The 15,398-nt window shown below is 47.0% G+C and overlaps 2 protein-coding genes across 6 annotated transcripts; one reads left to right on the top strand and one right to left on the bottom strand.

Annotated features, from left to right (window-relative positions):
• The first annotated feature begins 229 nt into the window (after nucleotides 1-229).
• LOC109734129 (nuclear transport factor 2) lies at nucleotides 230-2,538 on the top strand. The gene is made up of 5 exons (XM_020293351.4): nucleotides 230-350; nucleotides 1,214-1,269; nucleotides 1,350-1,490; nucleotides 1,867-2,095; nucleotides 2,179-2,538. Exons 2-5 carry the CDS (start codon nucleotides 1,216-1,218, stop codon nucleotides 2,232-2,234), a joined length of 480 nt encoding a protein of 159 aa, XP_020148940.1. The 5' UTR covers nucleotides 230-350; nucleotides 1,214-1,215; the 3' UTR covers nucleotides 2,235-2,538.
• On the bottom strand, nucleotides 2,456-10,789 carry LOC109734128 (26S proteasome non-ATPase regulatory subunit 2 homolog A). 5 transcript variants are annotated; one of them, XM_040394588.3, is made up of 25 exons: nucleotides 10,578-10,789; nucleotides 10,349-10,449; nucleotides 9,462-9,582; nucleotides 9,322-9,381; nucleotides 8,482-8,549; nucleotides 8,055-8,088; nucleotides 7,418-7,489; nucleotides 7,197-7,235; nucleotides 6,991-7,109; nucleotides 6,786-6,909; nucleotides 6,623-6,709; nucleotides 6,274-6,432; nucleotides 6,066-6,173; nucleotides 5,906-5,995; nucleotides 5,662-5,802; nucleotides 5,472-5,576; nucleotides 5,177-5,398; nucleotides 4,725-4,874; nucleotides 4,412-4,621; nucleotides 3,832-3,891; nucleotides 3,645-3,752; nucleotides 3,463-3,548; nucleotides 3,273-3,381; nucleotides 3,010-3,188; nucleotides 2,456-2,927 (listed from the first exon to the last, which is right to left on the bottom strand). In XM_040394588.3, exons 1-25 carry the CDS (start codon nucleotides 10,593-10,595, stop codon nucleotides 2,855-2,857), a joined length of 2,643 nt encoding a protein of 880 aa, XP_040250522.1. In that variant the 5' UTR covers nucleotides 10,596-10,789; the 3' UTR covers nucleotides 2,456-2,854. The 5 variants fall into 5 exon arrangements, with proteins under 5 accessions (XP_040250522.1, XP_045086836.1, XP_073361144.1 ...); XM_045230901.2 differs by having other exon boundaries at nucleotides 6,274-6,369; XM_073505043.1 differs by having other exon boundaries at nucleotides 6,623-6,688.
• Nucleotides 10,790-15,398: the final 4,609 nt, after the last annotated feature.

The following is a 15,398-nucleotide window of genomic DNA, read 5'->3' as shown; positions in this document are numbered from 1 at the left end:
ATTACATGTATTGGTCAATTTTTTCTTAATACTTGCATACAATGATTTAATGCACCTTGGAATCTGAACATGTGATGAGAAACAATCAAATTAAGCCTTATAAAATAGAAAAACTAAAATTTTGAGATAAGCCCTATAAACCAGAAAGAAGGAAGTATGTACTGAACCGCCCTACAAACCCCCGCAGTTCCATCATAAACCCCCACACCCACCCACCCACCCACCCACTCGGTCTATCTAGTCCAACTGCTCCGCCGCAGATCCGCGGTTGCCAGCAGCACCGTCTCCGAATCGCCTCGCTAGGGTTTCCCCTCCAGCGGCGGCCGGCTCGACCATACTCCGTCCGTGAGGTACAACTAGTTCCTCCCCTAGTGCCACTTGTGCTCCTCGATGTCTCCTCTTTTAGGCGAGCGTCGTTATTTGCTCGACGCGCGTTCGTCCTTCCTTCGTCGTGCCGTCGCTGTTCGTCAACTTTGCAGGCTTCGTGGGTCCATGTGGGCGTTTGGTGCGCGGGGTAACGCTGTGGCTTTGGGCACACTCTGACTGAAGTTTGTGTCGTCCGTAAATTCGCGCTGCATTACTCTGGGTGGTAGTTTGTTGAACAGAGGGAGTGGTAGTGTAATATAAGATCTCGTAGTAGCTCACTTAGTTTTCAGAGGGAGTGGTAGTGTAATGGAGTACAAGCTTTCATGTGGCGTTAGCAGAGGGCTTATGTATCGCTGACTGGGGGCGTAGGCAGTGGTGGTTTTTGACTTTTTGTGTAGAACTCTGATCATTATCTGTCTGGATGGATTCTCGTCAGTTGCTGCTGAACTGATGTTGGCCGTTGGACTGGTACTTTGGAGTATCAGGACAGTCCAGTGCTGCAAATCTTGCACGATTTAGCCTGCTTCCATTTAGTAGGAAGCCCGTGCCCGTACCCTTGTGTAGTTTCTGAGTTTTGGTGGGAGTCTTTCAGTCGGCACCCGGCACTGAGCTGCAGACCTTCTTTTCTTTCTCTTGCTTTGACCATTTTCCTTTCTGGCATAGATTATCATGGTCACCAAAATTGGATAGTTACATGCCGCAGCCAAGAAGATATCAAAATTGGATAGTTACATGCCTTTGGTTCTGAATTTCGAACATTTTCCTTTCTGGCAACAATTTTGCATTCTACATTCTCACAATATTCATTCACCTCAAAAGATACTAATCAGAGATATTCCTTACGCAGCAATGGCTGCGAAAGCTGGGAATTCTGTGGGTGGTGTTCTTCCCCATCCCCATGTGGTAGTGATTTTCTCCATATTAGTTATTATTACTCTGCAAATAAAAAGAGTACTGTTGATCAGGATTGGCCTTGGTTACAGATTGGAAATGCATTTGCCCAACACTACTACAAAATTCTGAATGAGTCACCAGAGGATGTCCATAAGTTCTATCATGATGAAAGTATTCTTGGTCGGAAGCCAAATTCTGATGGTACATTGACATCTATAACCACAATGCGTGTAAGTTCTCTGCAGCGCAGCAGCGGTATTGTATGATCTTTCCATCTCGGTCGTAAATTGAGCATTTAGTAGTAGTGGGATTATGCTAAGAATCCAATGTATAGGCCATACGTGTTGAAATGCGATCCATGGGCATCGTTAGCTAAAGGATGTGCATGCCAATATGGTTTCTATGTGATCTTATTATGCAGCATCCATGCAAGCAGAACCTTGTGATACAACATCATTTTGTAGCAAGAGATTATGTGCCATGTTGAAGGCAGTAGAATTCTTCCCAACACCTGTCTCTCTTATTTGTCTAATACGTGGTTGCTCAATTAAGGGCTATCGTCACTTGATTGGTTCTAATCGATTTGTTTTTTGTGTGCTTAACCAGGATATCAATAAACACTTTGTATCTACATACCTCAAGGGATGTTCGATGCAGATAGACAATGTAGATTCTCAGCCATCCCACGAGGGCGGTGTGCTCGTTTTAGTTAGTGGGTCCTTCACTGTCCCTGATGCCATGAAGCGTAGATTTACTCAGTCGTTCTTCCTTGCTCCACAAAAAGGAGGCTATTTTGTTCTGAATGATGTGCTTAGATACATTCCGGTTGAGCCAGGTAACTAATATTAATCTTCAGTTTTTTTTCACCTTGAGAGTTGCTCCTTCCATAGCTCTGCTGACATTTCAATACTTGGCCAGAAACACCACCTGTCAAGGTTCAAGTGCTTCCGTTGATAGATTATTTCTGGGTATGATGATATCGCCGGTGAAGTCATGAATCAATCTACAGAAAGCATCAGCAATGAAGTCGTGAATGACAGATAGTCACGTCTCGGCAGTGCACTACTAGCTTTCCTAGAGTGCAAGTTTATCCATCTATAGATTATATTTGCTTTTGCAACAACTGGGTGTGAAAAGTTGACCATTTGCGGATGTCTTAGCACTGTACATACATCATCTATTATCGGACAAGTAGACAACTGAATATATCTATTATATTCATCTCAAAAGACTATATGTGCATGTTAAGGAACATGGACAAATTTTTATTCTGGGAAACAGAGTTGCGAGTGAAAACACAAAATTTGAGGCTATGCGATGCAGCTTTCAGTCACACCCACTGTTTCTGTTTCCCCTTACGACAAAATTGCTTCTCTTTCCGAAGAAACATCGACCCAATTCTCCCTCTGTACATACATTGAACCCTAACGCTATTCTGCTCTTTGTATTGACCCCTGTACGACCTGTACTCTGTTACAAGGAATATTTGCAGCCTCTTTCACAGTAGTCATTGTCCCTTGTTGTGTGACAGTTAGATGTTGACCAAGCCAGTTCATGACACTCCATCTGCTTACGCTTGCATCGCACCAATCTCTCAATCTTCATGATGCTCTGGGTTCTTCCTCAGGATCACAAAGCCCTCAAGAATTGGTGTCAGCGGAATATATCTACACACAGGAACAGCAGTGAGCTCGAGGAAGAATAAAGTTACTGAACATAAAATTCATGTCCAAAATGTTCTGTAATTACTTTTCAGTTGCTAGCTCAGCTCGTTCCCCTGCAGCGAGCAGGACAGGCGTGTTGTGCGTCTGGAACCCAGTGATGGTCCTGGGACTTCCCGCTTGACTGACCACGTCGACCGCTTGGCCAACATGAACAGGCACAGGGAGGGGCTTGAGATCCTCATCCAGAGTCAGTAACATCCTAGGCTGTTCCCAGCAGAGAAACACACATTTCAAAATCATATGATTCTTTTTAACCCTACCACTGAGTCCTTAGTACAAGATACATACCTGCATAGCAAGGGCAAGGATGTATAGCATGTAGGGATACTCTCCGAGGATGGTGGGTTGCATGTTAAGGCATGCGTGCAGAACGGTTACTAGCCCAGCTAGCGCTACGCTGAAAAGTGATAATACAAAAGCTTTTTAAATCACAATTCCAGTAAAACCAAAGGGAAACCCTACCGGACACATTACTCACGGGGATAGAAGTAGCCGGTCAGAGTGGTATGGGGCAAGTGTCAGCAAGCCCTTCCCAAGGTGAACAAGACCCTGGGCAATCCTCACCTGAAATCAACAAATCTGAAACCTAAATAACCAAAGGAAATCGTCCTAAGGTTTAAAACAAGGATATAGTGGTTTTTGCTGTAGGTTTGTACTTACACAAAACAGGTAAACGCCATGTTCCTGACTTGAGAGCTTACGAAGCAACTCGGCTATACGTGCATTGTTTGTACCAGCACCTATCAAACCAAGTGAGATGGTTGCAGCCTGCATGTAGTGATTTGATCAAATATGTAGTCTGAGCAATAAGAAGATCAATATGTTATATTGTGACGAAGTTACTAACCATCATTACTTGACCGTCCGCATCATTGCTCAGTCTACTCAGTGTGTCCACAACGTCTACCTACATGATATGCAGACAGTATGAAACTAGACATCTGGAAGATACAATCTATTTACATTAATTATGATAGACAGACAGTATGAAACTAGAGATCTGGAAGATGCAACCTATGTACATTATTACCATAACTGCAGGCACTCAGTGAGCTAGAATCAAATAAGAAGCAGCAAAGCATGTTGTTGCCAATAAGCCAAGTAAGACCAATAAGTGTCTAACAAAGCATGTTCTCCAAGCACATTCAGACCAAAACGGATGGTTTTGCAACAGATGAAAAACCAACAGTCATGCATGTTCTTAGCCTATTGTGCTTCCACTGCTATTAATATATTACAAATATGTGTGCAACAGTACAGAGATGCAAATGCTCCATCTTGTGGGACTGATCCATCCGCCAACCCAAGAAATGTTTCCATTTAATTTCATGGTGCATTTGGAAGGGCTATTAATATGGCAAAAGTTTGATTTGTTCCCATTTAATGTTACAGAAGACAAGCGAAACTTATATAAAATATAGGAGTACCTTTGGATTGGATATGTAGAGCATGCCAAGGGCAAGAGGAACCGCTCTTCTAATATTATAATCACCATACTTAAAAAGTTGCTCAAGGGACCGTACAGCCATTTCAACTCCTAATTCTTCAGCCATGGCAATAAGAGCAATTCCAAGTACTGCTGGCCCTTGGTGACTTCCACCTTCCTTTTTTGAGCAGATACTAAGGAGCTCCTGAACCTGAAAAATCAAATGGCATAGTTCATTAAGAACAGCTATGCATTGAACTTTTGGGTATCATACAATCTCTCTGCAATTCATGTATCTTTTGAAGTTAAGTTACCTTAAGCACATTCCCTGTCCCAGCATATGCCAAAGACATAAGAGTTACATCCCAATAGTCCTTCATTATTTTATCAAATGTTTTAGAAACCTCCTTCATTATTTCATCAAATGTTTCAGAAACCTTAACAACGTTAGCCTTCGGCCCCTCCTGATACAGTGTTGTTAAGATCAACAAATTGAATAGGAAAAATTCATAAGCCTGTGCACATGCAGCCACATTCAAAATAAAAGGTATTTAAATATAAATCACATCAGCAGATGAACCTATTTTATAACAATGGAGAGAAACCAGCCAAAGCATGGGTTTAAGATATATCATCAAAGGGTGTCCACAAGTATAAGGGCAGGCACCGAAACATAGAATACATGTTTTAAAATTATTCCATGCTCCGAAACAAGAAAAAAAATGTACAGGAAGCTGTGAATCTTACTGAGGAACAACAAAATTACCTGTTTTCCAAGATATAGAAGGCCAATGGAAACTGGAAGCAGACGAATAATGGGCTCTGCAAGCTCTGCTTTAATAAGATTTTTCAAGACAGATATGATTGACTGTGCAATCTCTTCGTTGCAGGAACCAACAAACACCAATCCCAAGGAGATGGCAGAGAACACTAAGTCCACCAAAGGTGCTTGGGAGTCACTCAAAGTAATTAAGAACAACGATTTAAGCTGAAAATTCGGAAACTATATCAATGCAAGATAATAAGGGTATTTCAGGTATAGGGGAATGTATTGATTTAACCTTGTCTTTCCGGGACCCAGCATAAGCAATACCAAGGCCCAAGATTGCACCGATACGTGTAATTGATGCTGCACTCGTGCTATACCCAGAAATAAGAGCAAGTGCCTGCATAACGTAAGAGGTTATTACAGCAGAAGACTTGTATTAGAAGAGCAAGAGGATGGATGGAGTAGGGTAGGGTGGCACATACAGGATCATAGTCATTCTTCACACCACAAGAGACAATTCCTATACCTAACAAAGCCCCTGCAACAACATGAGTATCATCGCTCTGCAGGTACTTGTCAAGTATGGCAAATCCTGAATCATGATCCCATAGATGTATCATTCCCTGAAAATGATGTGTTAGTATTTAGTACTGTTATCTTATCAAATACTCGCATCGTCTAGTAATCTAAAAGGTGCATTTAATAGAAATAGAATTATATCAGTACCAGACTAGCTACTGCACTGGCTTTCCCAAGTTCGTTCTTCTCGAATAGCAAATTTTCAGAAGAATCTGAAATTGCAGTCATGAGTTTGTCCTGCAACAAGAATATGATCTTAATATCATTACTTTCCCTGAAGATGGCGAGGAAGTTCATAAGAGCTAACCTGGCAATAACCAGCATTCACAAATGCATTGACAAAAGTTGCGGCCAAATTTTGTCTTGCAGAATCAAGGCTGGAGCTTTTGGCACCTTGACTGCCAATCAGATGAACCTAACAAATGAGCATGTCTTTCGAATTTAAACTGGGGTGCCTAAACAAACTAACAAACTGCTTAAAAACTGAATTGGCAAATAACCTAACAAAAAATTACCTTATATATGTCCTCTGGAGATTTTGGCTCCATGACACCAATATCCCACGCAACCATATGGTACTGCTCACTCAGTTTGGTGTTATTAACTATTTCCTGCAAAGCATTCTTCTCATTTTCATCTGCAACCATCTCATCATCAACCTCCATGCTTAAACCCTTCAATAAGAAGAGCTCATTGATAAAGGAAAATAAAGTTCAAAGAGTCTGCTAAAAGATTTAAACAATCTGTAGTATGGAATCTATAGGTACAAACTATCCCAATGATCAGAATTGTAGATCAGCAAACGATGGCAAAAATAGGTAATTTTGCTTCTGTTGCATGTCTGTGAGCATGGATGAGACTCACATAGCGTGCTATCATAAATGCGAGTTGCTGCTTCAGGGAGAAATCTTCAGTTTCTGCAAATACAATCTTCACACTCTGATCACAACACTAGAAGACATTGAAATCAATGTTAGTGCCATTGAATTTCGGACCTCAAAATCACAGGCATAGTTCATTCACTTACCTTGTCGTCGTTGACCAAAAGCACAATCCGCAAAGCACTTGCAAGATCCCTAAACTTCCCATACATGCCAAAGGCAATGTAAAGTGTGGCCTCATAGGCCTCACGGTCAGGAGTCAAAAGGTATCTGCAGTTTCCACCCCAACATAACAAGTGGTCACAAGTTTAATCTCGATAAATTAGAGGATGCATAAATTCACTCACGTACTTAGAAGAAGTAGTCAAATACAAGCATGCCCTTTTGTAGTTGGTAGAGTCAACAAGACAAAATAGCCTTGCAAGGTACTCTTCATATTTTTCGTCGAAAAGCATCTCAAGGTATCCAACCTATGTACAAAGAAATACCATGCTTCAGTTGCATCTCAATAAGCATAAAGCTGATCCATTAATCCAAACAGAAATGTTTCACCAAACCTCCATCAAAAGATCCAGAGCTTCAGTTTCAGCATTATGCTACAATAACAAAACCCATCAAAATCTCAATCCATCAAAGAATTAATCACTATTAGGTTTATTTTAAACAATTAATATTGGTTACCAATTACGATTAGCATATTTCACATAAGTTAATATTTTTATATGATGAAGTAACAAAATGAAACAAATGCAACACACAAAATCTAATCGGAATCAACCTTCATGTGAAATTTGACAATTTCTAGCACTAGTTCTATCTTGGATTCAATTGGCGTTGATGAGCCATTGTCCTGCAAAACAAGAAAAGTTTGATATTTAAGCCCAACTGCCTGGAACAACTAATACACTATAGCATAGATAACAAAAGAAAGAGTTGATGGAACTTCTTTTCTAACAAAACAAAATGCATTAAGAGATAGCAAACCAGCAATCACAACTTCAAGAGTCTTGTCAGCTGGACAGCCACAGAAATTATGGTACATCAATCAGTAAGGTATATACATACTGACGATAAAGTCAAAAGGTTCGAGGAAAAACAACCAAAACACTTTCGATTCTAATATACAACATCTAGACGGAAATTGGATGTCATGCTACCATGAAGAACAATTAAAACACTATTGGTTATAATCAACAACATCTAGACAGAAATTGGATGTCATACTACTGTAAAGAGAGACAGGGGCGGGCCACTATTCAGTTTTTTGCCGAAAACTATGTATATCTAGCACGGAACTAACACGCGAAATGGCATGCCATCCGGATAGAAAGTGGATATCATACTACAGAACAGGGTACTATGGAGAACATATAAAAATCATGCAATACAAACGATGAAGTGGATTAGGATCTAACCTTCCACTCTTTTCCAATTTCAAAAGCCAAGTTTCTGTCGAAAAAGACATTGACATAATTAGAGCCCACTATATGAAACAGCTTGAGCCTCCGCAATAAAAAAACTTAGGAGCAATACTATAGCCCATTAATTTCCAAACAATATAGCTTAGATTTGACATGGCAGAATGACTAGGATGGTGGTAAGTCAATAACACTCAAACTGGAACAACAACAAAATATGTAAGAGTGATTCTTTAGATTTAGTATTGCATTTGAGGGCATATAAAAAATAAATTCACATCACGTTGTATTTGTAGCTACAAGGATGGAAAATAGTGTATACGAAGACAAAATAGTAAATAATGCTAATAGGGAGCTATTTACAAGTAACATGAAGAAAAGGTAAGGTTAGAATTACAGCCAGGGGGATGAATAATGTCATCACCTCACGTATACATGACCCCATGAACATATATCAACTAAAGAGCCCATCATACAGTACTTGAGGCTTTCCTAAAACAAGAAAAGGAAGCAAAATTTAGCAAGACAGCCCTATACAGTAATGGTCAACTAAATCTAGATGCTCATTTCAGTATTCAGCTTTCCAAAAAAGCTTATGAGGTAATATAATGGAAGTTAGGTGGTTTACAATGAGGGAAAACCTGTATTAAAGTAAATGTAACTACATGTAGGTTCTGGTGTTAAAATATCCGAGCAAAGAAAAGGACTAGGTGCCTGTTAGCTATCTGGTTTGTGTCAAAGCATAACACTGTTAAAGTTGCAGTCAGCAGTGATAGATGTGGTTCTCTCGCCAGCGACATTAGGCACAGGATGATCAATCCAGAAGCTAAATAAATCAATTAATGGCCCATGTGTTGATGTCGATAATGGTCGAATGGGGTAATATAGGATGACATATGATCGAGCCATAGGTAAGTTACTATGAAGATTAATCCTTGCCCTTGGTCCCAGCGGCACACATGACTAAATATTTTAGTGGGTTCAGGTTAGTTACAGCATAACAGAGGGATGAGGCCGTTAATCTAGATTTTTGTTTGGGGCCTTCACATATTTGCTCTTTGCTTATGCCACCTAGCCTGGTTTTAAGATCCGTATTTATGAGTGCTAAAGCAAACTCTAACCACTATGAACTAGAAATAAATAAAAACTATTTGTAGCGTATATCTTGCTCGGAATTTCACGTGATGGTCATTTATAAAAAAGAAAGATACTAACAGAAGGAAATGCACAAATGTTTAAACAGTGCTTTGGTATTTCTGCATACCCTTTCTCCTTCAGCAGACGCTGTCAAGGCCAATACTGACAGAATGTCAGCCATATGTTTCTGCACAATAAGAACAGAAAATCATAAGCACCATAGTACTTAAGTTTGGCTCAACTGAGACATTAACAATCCCTTGATACCTTCTGTGCAGGATCCCGCATTCTCTGAAAACAAGCCTTGAGAGTTCCGTAGTGTGCACGGAGGAATTTGAGTGGTTTCGGGACAGACGTCATTGAGCTTGTCGCCGCACGAATCTCTTTCCTGTTAGGCATTAACCACAGTTAACTATGTACCAAGAAGAAAAATGGCATATTAGCTGTTTGAGGAATGCAGTGCTGCAGTCAATAGCAGCAGTAGGATGCAACATTCGAAATGAACAAATCAAATCAAATCAAATATACCATCATAACATGATAGGGAAATTCAACAGCGAAAGCATGACGCAATAGGAATTTTGATTTCATAGTATCCTGTCCCAACTTAAGAGCAGAGGGAGCCCAAAATTGGCACCCTTGCAAAATAAGCAAACCAGCACAACCAAAAACCTGAACAGAATTCCTGTCCCTCCAATTTTTCATGACAGTGAATTTCGCAGAGCGCAACATTCCTATAAACTCGCCTGCAGGTTGCAGTACATACCGGTAGGTAAATCGAGAAATCAACCCAGAGATTAGGGTGCAGGAGACAACAAACTAAGCAGCGGCGCAACAAACATTTGCATGCGAATCGAGAAAACGGATCACGCGGAATCTGGTGTTCGCGCCTAAAAAATGGCCATCCAAAATTGACAGCGACGCGCCTGAATCCGAACGGGAACTAAGCAGGAGACCAGAACCGAAACTAACCATAATTGACAGTGGTGCGGGAGACTAGAAAGTAGAAACAGAGCAGCAGCGCCCGAGCCGAATTTGGTTTTCGCGCCCGAATCACACGGAATCTGGTTTTCGCGCCTAAACTGGCCATCCAAATTTGGCAGCGATGCGGCCGAATCCCGGGGAAGTTCAGAAGCGGCAGCAGGCTGCATTACCTCAGGGTGTCGATGGCTTCTACCCGTTTGCGGGGGTCGCGGCTCTGCGCCCGCTCCACGCAATCCTCGAGACGCGCCTTGAGCTCGCGGTCCTCCTCCGACTGCGACAGGCACGAGACGCGAGTCACGCGGCCGCAGCCGTAAGAGAGAGGACGAGCGGCGGCCCCGCCCCGCGGGGAGGAGGCGGAGGAAGAGAAGGGAGAGAAGCGGCGGGGTCGTCGCTGCTCACCAGATCGTCCCCCTTCATCTTCCCCTTGCCCCTGCCTGCTGCGGCGGGGCGGGGGAGGCGGGGAAGGGGCGGTTGCGGGCGCTCCGGCACCGCCGCTGGCGTCCTCGCGCGGTGAGGTAGGGTTTACGAGGGAGTTCGGGGAGTCGGCGGGCAATCAGAAATTCAGAAATGGGAGGGAGGGGAGGAGGATTTGGGCTGGCTGGTGTGGTGATCTTTCTGGTCAGGGGAGGTCAACCGAAGTAAACGCCAAGTGTTTATATAGCGCGCCAGCTGGCGAACAGGCGAACGGCGCGTGTTTTCACTTCACACGAGCGAACCGCCTCTTGCTGGGTTGTTAAGGGGGTAAACCAGAAAAAAATAAACTAATAATACCGCATTTGGTGAGATCCAGTTTGTAAGCACAATAAGCGTTTCGAGGATTTTTAGGAGCTGTTCGGCAGTCCTCCAGCTCCCTGAATCTGTGGAGCTGTCTTTTCCCCACTCCACCATTTTTAGGTACAGCTCCACCGACTCGTGGAGCGGATTTGGGAGCGGTAGAGTCTCCGAACAGGTCCTTAGGGCCTGTTCTGAACCTCTCCCAGCTTCTCAAACTCTACAAAATTAGCTTCTGGAGATAGCTTCTAACTTCACTTGACGATTTCATCCGTTCAGCAGCGCCTGTAGCTTCTCCCAACGATTCGGCCTAGCTGGGAGCCTACTGGCCTGTTGGTCGCCAATTTGGGCCAGCTCAAGACAGCCCATATGGCCCCACGCTGCATCTTTTTGTGGAGGAGGGTTGGCCACGTGCGCTCGCACAGAGTTGAAGCAAGGCAGGCATCGAGAGGCGTCGGGGGAAGTGTTTCACAAACCGTTTTTTCAACTTAGCGGTGGCATCCCCTCGTAATTATTACCAACTCCTCACTTCTCCAATTGGTGAAGCTGGGCTTTAGCAGCTTCAGCTTTTTAGACTGCAGGCTCGCAACGCTCCAGGAAGCTAACTCCGCGGAGCCCAGGCGTTCTGTCCAGCTCCTCGCCCGGAGTTTGAGAAGCATGGAGTAGGAGGAGTTCAGAACGGGCCCTTACTTTGCTGGATTTTGAGGATGCACTCAAAGGCAATGATTACGATGTCCGTCATCATCCCTTTCAGAACCTTTCCAAAATAAAGGTACTTTGAGTTTTTAAGATAGGTTCGTCCAAAAACAACCGTAATCGGTTAACCAAGCATTTGAAGATGACCTTATATATAATTTTGCAAAGACTAATCGGTCTAATTTTGCGTGTTCTTTTCCTTAGGAATAAGCACTATGATTTTGTCATTTATACCATCTGGCATGATTCCATCCTCCAAATATTTCAATACCGTCTTCCTTTTACCGAAAAAGGGTTTCCCAGCTTTATATTATGAAGCAACCATTACCACATACATCCGAACGAACCGATACAAACACACGTCATCACGACACACAACACACACACCCAAGGCGGGTGGATGGAGCGGCGGCAGCGGCGGCGCGATGGAGGCGCGGCGGCGCCGTCTGCCGCCGCCGCGCCGGTTCTCTCTGGCCGCCGCCGCCGCTTTCCGTTGCCCTCGCCGCCGCCGCCGCGGGTCCTTGCTGCCGCCGCCGCACCCTATCCGCTGTGCGCTGTCGCCGCCGCAGCGCTCTATCCTCCCGCTGCCGCCGCCGCACCCAGTCGCCGCCACCTCTCGCCGCCGCTGCTGGTCTGTGCCGCCGCCGCCGCTCATCCCCACCGCGCGCCGCCGCTCCTCCCTGGCCGCCGCCGTGCCTCCTCCCCCAGTCGTCACCGCCGCCACTGCGATGTCTCCTGCCGCGTCATCTCTCTTCGGCTACATGTCCGCAGACGCACCGGCTCACTTCACCCACATGCAGCCGGCGCCGCCAATGGCCGGCGGCCATGCTCCGCCTGCCCCGTCGATGGATTATCCACTCGCGCCGACCCAGCCGCGTCCTCCCGCACCCGTCGGGTGTTACCCGTTGCCGCCACCCGCGCCTCCCCAGCAGCAGCTGCAAGGAGGAGGGGGTCAACGCAAACGGCGTGGCGGCCGCCGTCCCCGCCTGCCGCAGCAGCAGGCCCAGGGCGTCGGGGGCGCCGAACTACCAGCATGCTCTTCCCCCGGGCCCCCAGGGGTTCATCGGCGCGCCTTACCAGTCGACCAGCGCCGGCTACGGCGCCCTCCTTGCTCCGGTGCCTCTCGGTGGTTCTGGCCCGCCCCGGCGCCGCCCTACTGGGGCCTTCCGCCGCCGCCGGTACCCGTGCCATGGGATCCTACCCTCCTCGCCGCCCAGCACTTCGCGCCATCGTCGAGTAGCTCTGTCGGTGGGGGCGACTGGTACATGGACTCAGGTGCTACTGCGCACATGGCAGCTCATCCCGGTAACCTAACCTCCTCCACTCCCGTTCACACACCCACTCGTATCACCGTCGGCAATGGCTCCTCCTTACCTATTACTCATATCGGTAGCACTAGTTTTCCCTCCACTTCCACACCCATCACTATGTCTAATGTTCTTGTTTCACCTGAATTAGTCACGAACCTAGTTTCTGTTCGTCGTCTTACTCGTGAGAACCCACTTACTGTTGAATTTGACGGTGTTGGCTTTTCTGTGAAAGACGCCCGTACCCGGATGGTCCTTCATCGATGTGACAGTCCCGATGAGCTCTACCCCGTGCACGCCGGCGCCTCCACCTCCACACCCGTCGCCCTTGCCGCCGGCGTTGACCTTTGGCACGCTCGCTTGGGTCACCCCAACCACACCGCTTTACGTCAAATTCTTAGGAGTTTCTCTTTCTCATATAATAAGTTCGATGAGCACTCTTGTGAGGCTTGTCGCTTAGGCAAGCACGTTCGTCTTCCCTTTAGTGCGTCTTCTTCAATTTCCACTTTTCCGTTTGAATTACTTCATAGTGATGTTTGGACATCTCCCGTTGCGAGTAACACGGGCTATCTATACTACTTGGTGATTTTAGATGATTATTCTCATTATGTGTGGACTTTTCCCCTTCGTCGTAAATCCGATGCTTTAGCCACACTCACCGCCTTTTATTCCTATGTCACCACCCAGTTCGGTCGCCCCATACTCGCACTCCAGACAGATAATGGAAAAGAGTTTGACAACGTCGCTCTCCGCACGCTTCTCGCCTCTCACGGCACCATCTTCCGTCTGACTTGTCCATACACTTCACAGCAGAACGGCCGCGCCGAGCACATTCTCCGCACTCTTAATGACTGCGTTCGCACGTTACTCTTTCACTCTAACGTGCCCGCTCGGTTTTGGCCCGATGCTCTCGCCACCGCCACTCTCTTAGTTAACATTCGTCTGTGTCGCCCTCGGGGGAACTACGCCCCTCACCATCTTCTCTTCGGCACACCACCGTCCTATGATGGTCTCCGCATCTTCGGGTGTCTCTGTTATCCTAGCACCGCGTCCACCACGCCACACAAGCTCGCACCATGATCCGTCCCATGCGTCTTCCTTGGCTACCCTCCTAACACCAAAGGTTACCGGTGCTATGATCCTGTCACTCATCGCGTGTACACCTCGAGGCACGTGTACTTTGTCGAGACGGTGTTCCCTTTTTTCCAGGTTCCTCCGGCATCGGCTCCTTCGGCGCCGGCCCCCGCGCCCCCTTCTTGAGCGATGCGCGGCGGCACCCCCCCGGCCCGGCGCCCTCTGCCGCCCCCACCCGGCTTCGCGACTCCCTCCCCCGAGGTCGAGTCCGAGCGGGCCCTCGGGTCCCCGTCTCCCTCATACGAGGTTGAGCCCGGCACCCCGCCCGCCACCCCTGCGACGGGCTCGACGTCAACCTCGCTCGTCGCCTCTTCCGCCGCCGGATCGGCCGGCGCTGCTGCCGCCGCGGCCCCCGCCGCCGCCACTGCTGCTGCGTCCTCTGCCGCCGCCGCTGCCGTGATCCCCTCCGCAGCCGCGGCACCCATCGCCGCACTGATGGGGATCGTAGCAGAAATTTAAAATTTTCTACGCATCACCAAGATCAATCTATGGATTCATCTAGCAACGAGAGAGAGGAGTGCATCTACATACCCTTGTAGATCGCGACTGGAAGCGTTCAAGTGAACGGGGTTGATGGAGTCGTACTCGTCGTGATCCAAATCACCGATGACCGAGCGCCGAACGGACGGCACCTCCGCGTTCAACACACGTACGGTAGGGGAAGATGTCTCCTCCTTCTTGATCCAGCAAGGGGGAAGGAGAAGTTGATGGAGATCCAGCAGCATGACGGCGTGGTGGTGGAAGTAGCGGGATCTCGGCAGGGCTTCGCCAAGCTCAGCGAGAGGGAGAGGTGTCACGGGAGGGACAGGGAGGCGCCAGGGGCTGTGGTCCGGCTGCCCTCCCTCCCCCCTCCTATATATAGGCCCCCTGGGGGGCGCCGGCCCTAGGAGATCTGATCTCCAAGGGGGGCGGCGGCCAAGGGGTGGCTTCCCCCCCCCCCCAAGCCAAGTGGGAGGCGCCCCCACCCCTAGGGTTTCCAACCCTAGGCGCAGGGGAGGCCCAAGGGGGGGCGCACCAGCCCACCAGGGGCTGGTTCCCCTCCCACTTCAGCCCATGGGGCCCTCCGGGATAGGTGGCCCCACCTGGTGGACCCCCGGGACCCTTCCGGTGGTCCCGGTACAATACCGGTGACCCCCGAAACTTTCCCGGTGGCCGAAACTGGACTTCCTATATATAATTCTTCACCTCCGGACCACTCCGGAACTCCTCGTGATGTCCGGGATCTCATCTGGGACTCCGAACAACTTTCGGGTTACCGCATACTAATATCTCTACAACCCTAGCGTCACCGAACCTTAAGTGTGTAGACCCT

Source organism: Aegilops tauschii, chromosome 7 (genome assembly GCF_002575655.3).
Source record: "Aegilops tauschii subsp. strangulata cultivar AL8/78 chromosome 7, Aet v6.0, whole genome shotgun sequence".
Lineage (NCBI taxonomy): Eukaryota > Viridiplantae > Streptophyta > Magnoliopsida > Poales > Poaceae > Aegilops > Aegilops tauschii.
Note: the sequence above shows the minus strand (reverse complement) of the source record. Positions and strands in the feature narration are given on the sequence as shown.

Excerpts from the sequence above, each read along its gene's own strand:
- LOC109734129 (XM_020293351.4), top strand. The coding sequence starts at position 1,216 with ATGGCTGCGAAAGCTGGGAATTCTGTGGGTGGTGTTCTTCCCCATCCC. Across the intron at positions 1,270-1,349 it reads TTCTTCCCCATCCCCATGTG|ATTGGAAATGCATTTGCCCA; the intron begins GTAGTGATTTTC and ends CCTTGGTTACAG. Across the intron at positions 2,096-2,178 it reads ATACATTCCGGTTGAGCCAG|AAACACCACCTGTCAAGGTT; the intron begins GTAACTAATATT and ends ATACTTGGCCAG.
- LOC109734128 (XM_040394588.3), bottom strand. Across the intron at positions 8,550-9,321 it reads CGTCTGCTGAAGGAGAAAGG|GAAAGCCTCAAGTACTGTAT; the intron begins GTATGCAGAAAT and ends TTCTTGTTTTAG. Across the intron at positions 7,110-7,196 it reads CTCTGGATCTTTTGATGGAG|GTTGGATACCTTGAGATGCT; the intron begins GTTTGGTGAAAC and ends CTTTGTACATAG.